The sequence below is a fragment of the Ictalurus punctatus genome, chromosome 3, assembly GCF_001660625.3.
Source record: "Ictalurus punctatus breed USDA103 chromosome 3, Coco_2.0, whole genome shotgun sequence".
Classification (NCBI taxonomy): Eukaryota; Metazoa; Chordata; class Actinopteri; order Siluriformes; family Ictaluridae; genus Ictalurus; species Ictalurus punctatus.
In genome coordinates, this window is record NC_030418.2 from 24,777,473 (window position 1) to 24,792,296 (window position 14,824).

General features: G+C 38.4%; 1 protein-coding gene across 3 annotated transcripts in view; it reads left to right on the forward strand.

Annotated features, from left to right (window-relative positions):
• The window catches only part of LOC108263736 (adhesion G protein-coupled receptor A1), a 249,881-nt gene that overhangs the window by 184,114 nt on the left and 50,943 nt on the right, over positions 1-14,824 (forward strand). For all 3 annotated transcript variants that reach the window (XM_017464813.3, XM_047154070.2, XM_053679792.1), the window contains 2 exons: positions 7,647-7,854; positions 8,390-8,598. In XM_017464813.3, coding sequence (XP_017320302.2) covers positions 7,647-7,854; positions 8,390-8,598 — 417 coding nt within the window. The remainder of the gene's footprint in view (positions 1-7,646; positions 7,855-8,389; positions 8,599-14,824) is intronic.

Below are 14,824 nucleotides of genomic sequence, written 5' to 3' on the forward strand. Positions count from 1 at the left end.
ATATTCTAGATTTCAGATTTAATGTCTATCATAGAAGAAAAAACAGAATGGAGTTTGTTAGATTAAATACTTCTAGTAGGCATACGAGTGAGAAGTATAGAAAAGCTATAACAACTCACATATAACAGAGAACATATTCTTGCTGTGGAGAGATCAGACCATCCATGGACCCAGATGATGCTGAAACTGACAGACTTTTTGTTTATCTTGAGACCACAATGTTTGGAGGTACTACAGATAGTGGCAGTTTAAAAATGTAAGACATGAAAAATGCAGCACCTGCAATTTAACAGACAATAAATGATTTTATTTACTCATTATTTGCTAGTTTATCCATCTATGGAATAATAGATACAAATATTAGGCCTCATTTATCAGTCTTTTAGTAAAGTTCTGTGTAAATGTTTGCGAAAGCTAATCAGAACTACCATAGTTTAGCAAAAGCTATTTTTCTTTATACTTGCATGCATATGTTGATCACATTTTCGAGACAGCTCATTTGCATTTAGTGACACACACAAAGCTCCATCAAAGTTCAAGTGAACAGACAGCCGTGAGCACGAAATGATGAGAGTAAAAGCAGAAATGCAGTAGTGGATGTTAGTTTGACTCAATTCTATGCCAATAAAATATTTAGTAATGCACTCAGCAAAAAAAGAAACGTCCCTTTTTCAGGAAACTTTTAAAGATCATTTTGTAAAATCCAAATAAAATTTACAGATCTTTATTGGAAAGGGTTTAAACAATGTTTTTCATGCTTGTTCAATGAAACATAAATTATTGCACATGCCCCTGTGGAACAATCCTTAAGACACTAACAGTTTACAGGCGGTAGGCAATTAAGGTCACAGTTACAATAACTTAGGACACTAAAGAGACCTTTCTACTAACACCAGAAGAAGGATACCTAGGGTTCCTGCTCACCTGCGTGAACATGCCATAGACCTGCTGCAGGGAGGCATGAGGACTGCAGATGTGGCCAGAGCAATAAACTGCAACGTCTGTAATGTAAGATGGTTAAGACAGTGCTACAGGGAGACAGGAAGAACAGCTGATCGTCCTTGCAGTGGAAAATTACATGTAATCAACCATCCCCCCAGAAATGATGAAGAACATGCAAATGCCTTGGTGTAAGAGTGAGGTAACATCTCACAACAAGAACTGGCAAAGTCCATGAGGATGAGATGCATTGTAGTACTTAAAGCAGCTGGAGGACACCAGATACTGACTGTTACTTTTAATATTGACCCCCTCTTTTGTTCAGGAACTGTGTTCATCAAATGTCTGTAAAATTTGTTCATGTTATGTCTCAGTTGTTGAATGTTTTTATGTTAATCCAAATATTTACAAATAATAACACAATATACTAATAATATCATATATTTTTAAATATTTTATTGGTATATATAATACTAATAATAACAAATGAGCCCTAAATCATCAGCTGAGGCATCTGTTGATGGCGTACAGCTATGCACCGACAGATCACATAATTTCTTTTGCTATAATTGAATAATTTGATTTATTGGGTTTGTGTTGGCTGACTTTCTTTATTCTTCATATTCTTTACTTAATGCCAATAATATAAAATAACCAGGATTCACCAAATGTTCTAAAGACAATTTTTCATAGCCTTATATATATATATATATATATATATATATATATATATATATATATATATATATATACACACACACACACACACACACACATTGATAGAAGTAGTGCTAATCTTCTGCCCAGTCTCATCTCAGACTGCCTCAGACTGGAAACTATTGAGTCATCACCACTTGGATTAATAAAACATATCATGTATGGGTTTGCATTTATACCCTGTATGACAAGCTTTAAATAAATCATGTCTTGATGAGCTTCTGTAAGGTAAAAGCAGATGTTATACTTGTGCACTCAAGGTGCCTTCAAACCCTTTAAATCTTAAGCACATTGTGAATGAAATACTGGTGTATGTATAAATACATACTGTCATTCACACATTTATACACACATACACACCACATCACTGCCGTAGATGCAAATGAATGAATTCTCAAGTGTTAGACAATGGACAATGAAATAGCTAATAAACCTGGCTAATAATGGACTGTTCCCACTTATGGAAAAGTCCGTAAAAAAATGATAAGAAAATTTTAATAAATGAAGCGAAGCTTAAGCACCATGTTATTCTTAGTCATTTTAGTATAATCCGGTGGGCAGGTATACTGTGGAGGCTTTTTTAAAAGGACATCAATGTAATATAACTGCATTCAGGCTCCATTTACTGTCCCACCCAGGAAAGATGCTACTCCTGTCTCACCAATTAATATTTAATGTTTAATACAGACTTTATCACTGTGTGGCTTCAAATAGCTGTGGATTTCCTGCAACAAAATTACAGCCATCAGTCAGGAAGGTTATAAAGAGGTGTTTTGTGGTGCATTTCTACAAGCGTTCAGAACAGTGTACAAGGAGGCAGTCAATGAGGCAAGTACTTTCTGAATCATCAGAAGCATGGGGTTTCATTAATAATTTCAGCTCCCTTGAAATGTGCTTCATTTTTAATGTGAGAACCTGTGAAATGTGTCGACTGGCCAAAGTATACTTTTTGAAATAATAGGTTTAACCTACAATGCATGTCTTTGGACTTGGGGAGGAAACCAGAATACCTGGAGCAAACCCCCAAACCACTGGGAGAGCATGCAAACTCTGTGCACAGAATGGGGAGGTGGGATTCAAACCCCCAATCCCAGATATGCAAGGCAAACATGCTAACCACTGAGCCACCGTGCCACCCAGTAGCTGTTTTTTTGCCTTAATATTTTCTTATTGTTGCTTCTCACACATCTGAACAATACTACTAACTAGCTAGCTAGCTAATGTTACCCCTGAATTCTCTTCAATCACATGCCATTATTGCTGCCTGTAATTACCTGATTTTGAATTGTCGATGAGGAGGATTACAAAATACAGTGCAAAAGTAGACACATGGTGTCATGTGGCCAATTAGTCTAAGTACTAAAAAAAAACATTATGTTGGATTTGAATGGGAGAACTTATTAAAAACATGCAAAATCATTTTTTTCTTAATATAAAACAAAACAAGTATTTTCTGTATACTGATGCTCAGACCTCGGAAAGACATTTAATCAACAGTAAATGTATTTAACTATAATTGACAGATTATTATTTTGTGCTACATAATGTGGACACAGACCAGACTACATAATGGACACACACTTATGTTAATTTTGTAACAATTGTATAAGTTTATACACTCATGGTTGCTTATAAATCCAAAGATTCCTACAGATTGCAGTTAAATATCAGTTCAACCAGTTTATATCTTGTCATTTATGCATCCATTGTCATATGCTATGCTTTGTGTGGTAATATTTAGTGTTTTCTAGAATTTTCTTCTGAGCATGTATCAATTACAGCTGCAACAACTAATTGTTAAAATCGGTAACAATTGATTAAGGAAATCGTTATCAACGAATCTCATTATCGATTAGTTGGTCTCTGCGTGGCACGGGGTACATTTACTCATTACGTAAGATTGGAGAGTAAATACTAAAGTTGTGTCTCAAATGACGTACTATATACTTACACTATGGACTTTGTACCGTCTAATGTATGAATTTTAGAAGGATAATATCGTCTCAATTGGAACAGTGGCGGGGTTTTTTTTAATAATCGGAAGTATAAGCTGTTTCCCAGTAAGTGGTACATAACGTATTACGCACGTAATGTGATGCCGCTAGCTTTAGCAGACATCCAGAGTCAATGAAAATGACTTTCTTTAGTTTACTGTTTATGTCAGCATTACCTTTTATACCCAGCATGACCTCAGTCACCATTTGAGGAAGAAAGTGTGCGACCCAAGTCCTCCAAGGCAGGGCATAATTATATTAAATTCTGTGAAGAAGACTGTAACCTGCAAACTTTATAAAGTGGAGCTTGTGTAGCACGGATACACGACAGTGATACATGAACACAGACTTATGTTTATATCCAAAATGCTCTACAGTGTGCAAGGGTTTGGGGAAACTGGTGCAAGTTGCTTAAAAGTTTAATTTAAGTTTATTGTCATTATATGTTGTATTTGCACGCTTGCAGTGTAAATTCTGTCATTTATTATAACGGTAGTGATCTATTAGTAACGAGGCCGCGTTGCTCCTCACTCGCAATGTAGACGCGCTGATACAGAGTTCCAGCGCAAGTAAGATCTTTAATGTCTAATTAAAACACTATGATCAAAAGTAAACAGAAGTAAAATCATATACCTAAAGGCAGTGAGTAACAGAAACTACAAGGTGCAGTGAAAGTTAGTATTTATTATTAATTTAGGACTATATATAGATATGTAATTTATATTATATATAAGGATTTATGCATAATCGTTTATGGATGCACAAAAAGCACTGAATTAAACTACAGTCCTAAATTAATAATATATACCCTGGTGTGTGTGTGTGTGTGTGTGTGTGTTTGTGTGTGTGTGTGTGTGTGTGTTGGGTTTTTTTCAGTCTTATATAATTGGACAAACAATTGTGTAAAGTTTTAGTCTGACATTTATATTTGTAACACTCAGTTTGTGGATTTTATTTAAAATAAATGAAAAAAAAATGGTACTGAAAGTCCCCCCCGTCCCCCCCACCCTTAATCGATTAATCAAAAAAATAAGTGGCCAACTAATCGATTATGAAAATAATCATTAGTTGCAGTCCTAGTATCAATATTTGTAGACATGAAGGAATTATGTCTTATTCGCAAAACTTAAAGTTTAAATGTATGTAAATAAGTACTTCATCTTGTTTGATATAAGATATAAGAGGTTTGATATTGAATTTACTATACCCTATGTCTGAGTGACAGCTATGTGTATTTACATATTTCTTTTGCACTTGTGGGATTTTAAATTACACCAAGAGTACTGAATACTATGAGCAGACACAGAAAGGGAAGAAGAAATGTTGTACAGCAAACAGTTCATAATAAAAATTCAGAACAGAAGACATACACAGCGGTGAAGTTACACTGCAAGACAGTAAAGGTCAGGTAAATGCTACGATGGTGATTTGGTTGGACAGAGTTTTATCTTGGAAATGTGCACAGTATGGAAGGATGAAAGCACTCAGTGTGTTAATTTAACTGCTGGCTAAGCATAGTAAAGTCAAAGCTCATTGCTCTCATGTATACAATGAAATTTTAACTTCAACAGTAAGTGCTGCACAACCACAAACCTCACAACCAATCCAATATTATATGTAAAACAATAAATAATGGCACTACAATAGGCAACAGAAAACACAGCGGTAGTTTATACAGCAAACTTTCATATTCATGGTAGACCATCATCATACAAGTTGACCTAACAAGTGCAGTTAAGTAAAAGGAAAATGTACAGTATTTAGCTAGTATTATTATGTAGGTTGCGAAATCCTGTACTGCTTGTATGATTGTTCTTTAGTAGATATAATGTAAGTGGTTGTGTACACCAAACAAATATGTGACGGATAATTTTGGTTTGGTAAATCTTAGTTGCTTGCTAGCCAAAATGCTTATGTCAGTGTGTAAGAAGTGATGATTTATGATGATTTTTAGCATCATGATAAAAAAGTGGTGGTAGTGTAGTAGTGGTGGTAAAAGTAGTAGTAGTAGTAGAAGTAGTAGTATATGGTACAATCTTAGAAGTAAATTTACCAAGCTGTACTTTTTCTTGTTGCTTGGGTGGTTCCCAGGAATGTAATCTGGTCTGGGCATCCAGGGCTGTAGCCCCAAAGATTTTTTCTTTAGTCCTGCATAATTCTCTACACAGCAAAATCACCAGTTTTGATTTAACACCCACGGTGTTGAATTCACACCCTACAGTGTTTATATGAGTCCACTGGACTCATATAAACACTCTGGGTGTTAATTCAACACTAGGGATTTTACTGTGTACTTGGAGCGGTTTGTGACTATGTAACTGAACGTCAGTAAAAGAAGACAACGGTGTTGTAATTTTATATCTTCAGTGAATGGAGGCGAGACCAATTAAACAGGGTTTACAGGAAAATATGTGGAAATTGACACGTATTGGCTGACAGCTCTCAATTCTGCCAAATGCAGAAAAATGGATATACAGCGATTTTTTTTAAACCAGTAAATGGTTTGAAACTGAAACACTAATGTCCTCTCATGCTGAGCAGGAAAACAAGGTGTGTAAATGTCTATATGAGTTCATGAACATGTATATGTTACGTGAACATGATAAGAGCAGCGTATAAAGACAGATAACACACTATGCAGGGCATTGTAGCAACTAAACCCATATAATGATAGCTAAGTTGTGCCTTCCCTTGGCTAGCAACACCAAACTAGCCTAGTCTCATGTTAGCCAGCCAAAATGTTTGACATTTTATCGGCCTAGTAGTCCTGCAAACAGTGATAACACCCAAGGCAAGTTTTATGATAAATCCAACTTTTTGTCCAATTTTCACATTTTTAAGCAATTAGCCCTCACATACAAGACAAAAAATATGCATGCAAACAATCTATTGAGAAGTATGTTGTATAAAGTTTTTTTTGATGGAGAAGAATCTGGGCTCAGCCCCGGATGATAAACAGTTCAGCTAACGCCCCTGGTGGTTCCATCTTTTGTACCTTTAGTACGTTTCTTTCACCTAGAAACATGAATATTGCTGTAGCTTACAAGCTTTACTCTAAGAGAAAATTCAAGGTACACAACCAGCTCCTTCCAAAAAAAAGATATATACAAAAATGTAACCTTGATGGTACCACCCTAGCGTCAAGCTAAAGTGCAGTTTGGTACCTGCATTTCTGAGAGTGTATTCAGTGCTTTCTATCACTGTCTTTTGGCTTGAGTGAAAGCCTACTGCTAATGTGAATGCAGCATTAGGTAAAGCCAGGCTTGTTGTGTCTTTAAACGAATGTGGTGTTGTACTATGTATGTCGCTCCATCCAAGGGTGAAAGAATACAGATCTTGGCTTTTTTTTAAAGGTTGAAATACCATAATACTGAATTACTTACATATTTGTGTCTTTTTAATGACATGTAGGCTGCATTAACAGTCAGTTCAAATCCCAAATCAGTAAATATCCCGTTATTGACAATGACACCCAAGACACAATTAATCGAAAGTAATACACAAGTTATGCTGACACGAGAAGATTTTAGAAGACTTAGCTTTATGTGTGTAGCTTAACAATGTGGGTAAAAACCATTTCCGCCGCTGCAGCGGGGAGCTCTGTGTGGACTCAATTTACTGATCCGATTCTTTTGAATTTGAATCGAATCCAGGGCTCTCCAGAATAATATACTGGCTCTTTCCATGACAATTCGATAGAAATTAAAAAAGGCAACTGCTCACTGTAACGTACTTTAAATTCATAGCTTGTAAATCGACTCGCACGAGTTACTTAAAAAAAAGTCGTTCGAAAAGGAACCGAATCATCCTCAAATTGCTCATGATTACAACTCAGCCATGATGGGTATCCTCACCTTAAAACTTGAGGGGGGAACTGTCTGTCATTTCACAAGCCGCCCAGTTTAGTCATATGGGTCTTTTAGCACCTGTGTAAGTCGTTGTGGCGCATGCTGCTGTGTAATATCCGTTTCCCCCCTTGTGTCATTTCGTTCACAGAACGCAGTGGCTGTCGCCTCTATTCATTTACCGCTGGCTGGCTCTGTGCGCGCCTCCGCCTTGCGATCTGTTGATAACACGACCTGCAGGCTGCAGCTGATTGTATTTCGCAATGGAAAACTCTTTCCATGCACGGGCAACTCGTCAAGCTTGGCAGACGACGGCAAGCGGAGGAGCGTGGCGACTCCGGTCGCTTTCGTTAAATTAGGTAAGGAGGGAACATTTATGGCCATAGCTGTTGCACGGCGCCTTTAGTTCATGTGCGAAGGACGTAATTGGTTAATAGGTTGGAAATACGCCACCGGCCTGGACCGGACTGATTTTTACAGCTCATTTAAATATCATTCTGGGTGTTTATGTTATGGGATAGAAATTAAATGAAAAATAGTAACCAGTTGTCTCACATGTAAGCATGCTTTAAATGATGCGGCATGTTAATGCTCACATCAATTAACACACTATTAGTTGTTTAATTAAGCAAAGTGCGACAAAGTATTAAAGATGAAGGCTCAAGGCAGAAGATTATTTGTAGCATTTTACTCTTTTCTGTCATATAAACTGGCGTTGGAGAGATAGATAGATAGATAGAGAGAGAGAGAGAGAGAGAGAGAGAGAGAGAGAGAGAGTTAGTGCGCATTTGCGCGCGCTCAGAATACAATAATGTAGCACCTAAGGTGTCAAAGCAACGTGTTGCTTTATTTATTTATTTATTTATTTATTTGCTTATTTATTTAATTTTGTAGATGGCTGCGGTCTCGATAGCTCCATTCAGCCCGTCATTATCACCCTGAGACACTTGGCTATAGGTGCAGATCCCACCGCAGCCTACTGGGATTTCGACCTGCTGGATGGCCACGGAGGCTGGCGGGCGGAGGGCTGCCACATAACGGGCTCGGCGGGCAACACCACTACTATATATTGCACACAGCATAAAAACTTCGCTGTGCTCATGGTAAGCCGTTGCATCTCGCCTGTTTGTCCATATGATGGTTACAAGTGTCCAAATGCACGTGTAGTAATACAGACTCAGGTTAGTTTTACAAATAAACAAGTAAATGAATGAATCTTTTGGATGAATCTTTAAAAAAAAAAAAAAAAAAAAAAACTCTACGTCATGTGTACATCATAAGCACGTCACTGTTGCTGAAACTCTCATTGATATTCAAAGATGATGATATTCTCTTGAAAAAAAAAGTCACCTAAAAGCGCATCCCCTTAAAGATTGACGCCCTCGCAAATGATCATGGAACTGTGACAAACTTCCCCGCCGCCCACTTTCCTCTCTGGTGTTTCTCGGCCGTCCAGGTCGAAGCGGCTGCTCAGAAGAAAAAAAAAATGCTGGAGCGCTCCGTGGCTTGGTGTTCCGCCTGCCGCGTGCGCAACGCGGAGCGCTAATTGGCTGCAGCCGCGCCGCGCCGCCCCGTAATAACGCTGGTGTCCGTGAAGAGCAGCAGCTGTAGCAGCGTCGCCTCCATGCCGCTCTCCGGCTGCACTTGCGCTCTCACTCGGCTATACCGGACTGCGGATGCGGACGCTCCATATACAATCGCTTTCATGACTATAATACCAACGGCAGCGCAATGGCATCATCATCGTCATCGTCTTCTTCATCATCAGTATCATCATCATCACCGCGTCTCCCGGTCGCTCCGTAGTGCCGTCGCGCCTCGTCCGCTTTGGGACGAGCACAAGCCCGCCGGATGTTCACCGACGACTGGGATTCGATAGACTGGGAGGTCGGTCACTGCTGTGATTTGTGATGAACGTGTCAGGGAATATCGTGAGCACTTTCTGTGACTGTTCCTTTGGAGAAATGGGCTGATGTGGAGAGACAAAGCGCTTGGCGTGTGCGTGTGCATGTGCGTGGCATACAAAGCTGTTGGCAGATGTGAGTTTGGTTTAGTTGCCGCTCTGGGCTCCGGCAGTGTGTGTTTGTATGTTTAATCTCCACAGAGAGAGAGAGAGCGAGCGAGAGAGAGAGAGAGAGAGAGAGAGAGAGAGAGAGATGCAGGGTCTTGTTGTATGGCTGTCATTACCTGAGCAAAAGTGATCCTGTGAGGCGATTTACGAAATGGAAGTGAAGCACTGGTGATTTTTGGGACTTATGGGATAAAGGGATTTTTTTTATATATATATCGCGCGCCTCTCTCTCTCTCTCTCCCCCCCCCCCCCCCCCCTCTCTCTCTCTAACCTAATGTTCTTTATTCGTGTGCGTCTGTTTGTGCGTGTCCGTGCGCGCGTGTGAGTAAGAGAGAAAGAGAGAGAGTGCACACCCGCGCGTGTGTGTGTGTAGGATAGTGCGCTTGCTAATGCAGTCACCACACCCGCAGTCCTTCCTCTGCGCAGTGCCCGAGAAAAAAGACCCCTTTAAACGGATTTGCGACATCACACTGTTTTTTATTTAGTATTGTGGTAAATGTGGGGAGGTTTTATTTTATTTATTTATTTTTTTGTTGTTGTATCTGCAATGAACTGCCGAACCTGTTGCTCAGCTCAGCTCAGCATCATATCATCCGTATTTACAATGGCGATTTTTTATCGTGTCCAGATGATCAGCGCTTAGATGTCGTTCTATTCTGGTCTTTAGCTTGGTAAAAGTGATAAATCTTATATTCCAGTGCTTTGTGTGAATAGCGTTTAGCCTTACTCTCAGATGTTGAAGATAATTTACATATGCTGGGTCAAGAAATCAAACGCTACATCATATTTCTTTAATAATTAGCTCTAGACCTGAGCTATTCTTTTCTTTAAATTAGAACTTTTTTTTTTATTCTGTGCTGCCTTTTTATGAAATATGATCGACTATGACAGACATCCATTATTCTTACATATCCAAGCAGCTATTACATTATATAAGTTCTATGTCATGTCATTGTTTTAAACAATAATTAATCATCTCTGGATGTATGGTAATAAAATAAATGCTGTACAGCACATTTTCCTGGCTGAAAGTGATACTTCTATTTTATTAATCTCTCATAATGTTTAACCTTCAACATGCGTGGCACACATATATAAATGCTACTTGACGATAAAGGCAGCACCTTGCGACATAGTCTAATTTAAAACATACAGTTCCACACACTGTAAGAGAGACGGCTAAATAGAAGGTCTGTCAAACTCTAGTCCTGGATGTGGGCGTGTGTGGAGGCCGATGAGGACAGTAAGCCTTGTCGATGGTCAAGAGCAGAGGCTGATCTTGTGCTGTCTATTTTACAATTGGCTATGTCCTTCACCTTGACTACCCCCTCCTCTCGCATGCAGGCCACAAAATCCACGTGTTAGCCATGCAGCCCCATCTGCTGATTACAGCTGATAGGAAATTGCTTATTGATTTAGAAATTCTAGTACCAGCAGGCAGTATTGGCAAGTGTAATCTGATGGAGGAGGTAGATATCTGTGGGCGAGAGTTAGCTGAATTTTGCATTTGACCATTATTTTGCTCCAGTTCAGGTTACTAAGGAGTTTGTGTTATTCTCAAGGCTTTTTTTTATTTTTTATTATTCGCTTGATGAGTCACACACTATTGTGTTTGAGGGTGTCTATAATGATTTTCACTCTGCTTTTGCTCAAGTGCTATTTCATAAAGATTGAAATGATAAAGCTGTTCTTTTTTTTTTTTTAAATAATGTATTACCTTATGTATATAATTATATTGACTTTCATTTTTACTACACAGTCACCATTTAAAGTAGATATTTGCACCAGGATATGATTTAGCTTAAGGGGGGAGGGTATATACTTTATGGCAGTCTAATGTCAGTCCACCGGTTAGGTACTTATTCAGCACCATGGACAACTACAGCAGCTACTCTCCAGCCAAACTAACTCACTCTCATCCAAAACAAACAGGTAAAGCAGTTAAAACGAGCGAGAACAATTTTGTTGGCAAGGACTCCTACTATTCCCCATCCTCACCACATTTAACTTTCCATATGAGTTTGCTCATGCCAATTTATAATGAGGAGAGCACGCTGGCTTGAATGTGTTTTCCTGGCAATGCAGCGGTAATGCTGAGGTGAAGCAAAAGGCTGAGTCACTCTTCTCGAGAATTGTCACTCTCCATCACCATGACAAGCCCTCAGTCTTACTCCTGCTTATTTGTTTCAGCATCTTGTACAAGCAGTACAAGAGCTGTGCTTTTACAGCAGCAGCGATCAACTCTGCTCTCAGAGGGCCCAGGTCCAGCAGTTTGCTAATTTTCTTGCTCAGAAACACCTGGTAATTAACTAGTAAATGAAATCATGTGTGTTTAAGTAGGAGAACCCTGGTTCTCCCAGACCAGAATTATACAGTTAGGGTTTACAAGTAGTCTATATGATTTTATCTGGAAATGGTGAGACATTTGCAGCCCAGCTGGGTAGTTTGGAAGTGGCTTTGATTGAGCTCTGGGTGTAGATCATTCCAGGGTTCGAATCCCCACCTCCTTCCTGGGTGCATGGAGTTTGCATGTTCATATTGAATGTTCTCCCCCTAAACAGGTACTCTGGTTTCCTCCCCCAGTCCAAAGACGTGCTGTAGGCTGATTGGTATTTCCAATTGTCCGTAGTGTGTGAATGTGTGTGTGTGTGTGTGATCGTGCCCTGTGATGGGTTGGCACCCCATCCAGGGTGTCTCCCGCCTTGTTCCCTGAGTTCCGTGGTATAGGCTCCAACTCTGTGTAGGATAAGCGTTAAGGAAAATGGATGGATGGATGGATGGATGGGTGAAGCCTTAATTCATATAGACAAAACTGAAAGAAATTAATCAAGAAACAAAAGCAGACTAGAAAATACATGTGTGGATTATGTTTTAGCATTTATATAAAACTATATAAAATATAAGATCATGTCCAAGTGTTTTTGAATAGCAAAGGTGTGTGTTTTTTTCTGTCCGAGACTGTACATCAGGGTCAGCACTTTATGATTCCTTTAGTATACAAATGCACCAATTATTCAATTAAAGAACTAATGAGTTTATAAAGATACACATCTGTGCCTCTGAATCACATTAAAAAATTACACGTTGCCACTAAACCACATTGCCTACAGTATATTTTATTATGAGATTAATGTGTGCGCAATTCTGAATATCGATTTGCAATTTTCATTTTTTTTTACTACTATTTATTTTACTCTACTACAAGCTATAATTCACAATGATACAGATCATGATTTTAATGCTAGAACTACAAATCTAGTTAAAGCATTACATTAAAAAAAAAAAAAAACTGTCAACATACATAGATGAAATTGATGAACAAGGAAACTGTCAGTGGAATTTGCTTGTTTTATAACCAGAACTGACTGTTAGTCAACTCTGATGAATTAAGACCATTTTAGCAGCAGAGACAGCATAGATTCAACAGGTGGATCATAATGTGATCTATCAAAAGACACAGATTCCACCTTCACTCGTATGTTTGTTTCTGTTTTATTCCTCTCTCTGCACCTGGTATTGGTTTTTGAATCTGCACCTGTTCTGTGTTAGATAATTAAGCAATATCGCATGAGCAAGAGTGTAGTTGTACTGAATATCAGTGCAGCTGTGATCGGGCTGCAGATAATCACAGCTGTGCCAGGATTCAATATAACCACACAATTGTGGATGCGATATTGCTTTTATACAACAGTTTTTAAAATAAGAAATTAATATAGAACAACCGGCAACATTTATTTATTTATGCTCCGCAAACAAAAATAGATGACGAAATTGTCTTTGTATATTTCATCTTCTTCTGATGAGGTTTCATATTTTCTTTCAGAAGTTTTATTAATGAAACATGTATCATTTGCCAAGTCCACTGATGATGTCACTAAGTCTACTGTAGTAACGGTTTCAGTGGGACTGTTGCTAGAATTGGAATTTTAAATGGCGAACAGAGACAAGAATGATACAAACGGTGGAACATCCCAGTACGGTTATACAAAATATAAGCGTACTTGGAACACCGCTCATCCAATCAAATTAGTGGACTGGATGTAACTGTTGTACAACACTGATTATCGATGTATACCTGGCTGTTTGTCAGTGTTTGTCGATGTATACCTGGCTGTTTCTTTGTTTCCTTGTCAAGTCTCTTCAAACGTTACTGTGCATTTCTAAGCCTTGTTTCCTTTGTGCCTTGTTACATAGGTTTATGGTTTCGGGTTTTACAGGTCCAATTATAATCTGTTTCCCCTATTTTACGATTATGGATAACTCTAGTTTATTGTTATCTTCAGAATTTATATTTTTTTGCACTTGTGTCCCACCTCCAACTGCATGTTACATTTACAAATGTCCTAATTGTTTATTACAGACATAATCAAAAATCACTACAGGATATGTGTATGACAATATAATAGTACACTGCTATAACATGTATAATCTGCCGTAGCTATACACAACGTTAAAGACATCCAAAAAGATAGTAGTGCTATGCAGTTTTACAAACATGGCCATCTATTTTTTAACATACCAGGCACAAATTGGTAGAGAGAAACTGCAATTTCTAAATTCCTACATAAACTGAAGGTGTAGAGCAGTCCTCATAGCATGCCTGTCTACAAAAAACATCTAGACTTTTTCCTAACTGAATAACGGAGTGCTTGCACTGCTGTTGCGGTGATATATTAATTTAATTCTCTCTGAAAACAAGTTGTAAGCAGAAGGTGTTCTTTAATACTTGGGTTGTGTTATATTGTAAATTTTTCATATTGTTCTACTGCTAATGGAGATATTACAGTATGATTTTAAAGGTTTGATATCCCGTCACACTCTGTAACATGTATGAAGATGTATGAAAGAAATCTTGCATTGTAACCCTCAGTAGAATATGTGTAGTTAATGCAGTATTTAATGAAAATGATGATCTTTTGCAGTCATGCTCCAGAAGCTTTTACTGTAGTGTGTGAGCTTGTTTGTGCTGGCCTCAGGGATAATGAAGAATGAAAACGCTATAAAATCTCGGAGCTTGCAGGGAGGATTCCTGAATAGCTTAACACTTGTTACCTCTGGCCACAGACTTTGTTTCTCTCTCTCTCTCTCTCTCTCTCTCTCTCTCTCTCTCTTTCTCTTTTGGCTAAACCCATTAAAGATCAAATCATATTTAGAAATTTTATAGGCATTAGGCACTGCCATTGCTTCTGAGGCAACACTAAACTATAAACCTGAGCGCTAATACATAAGTACACTTTTGGAAACCCCCTGTTGTTCAT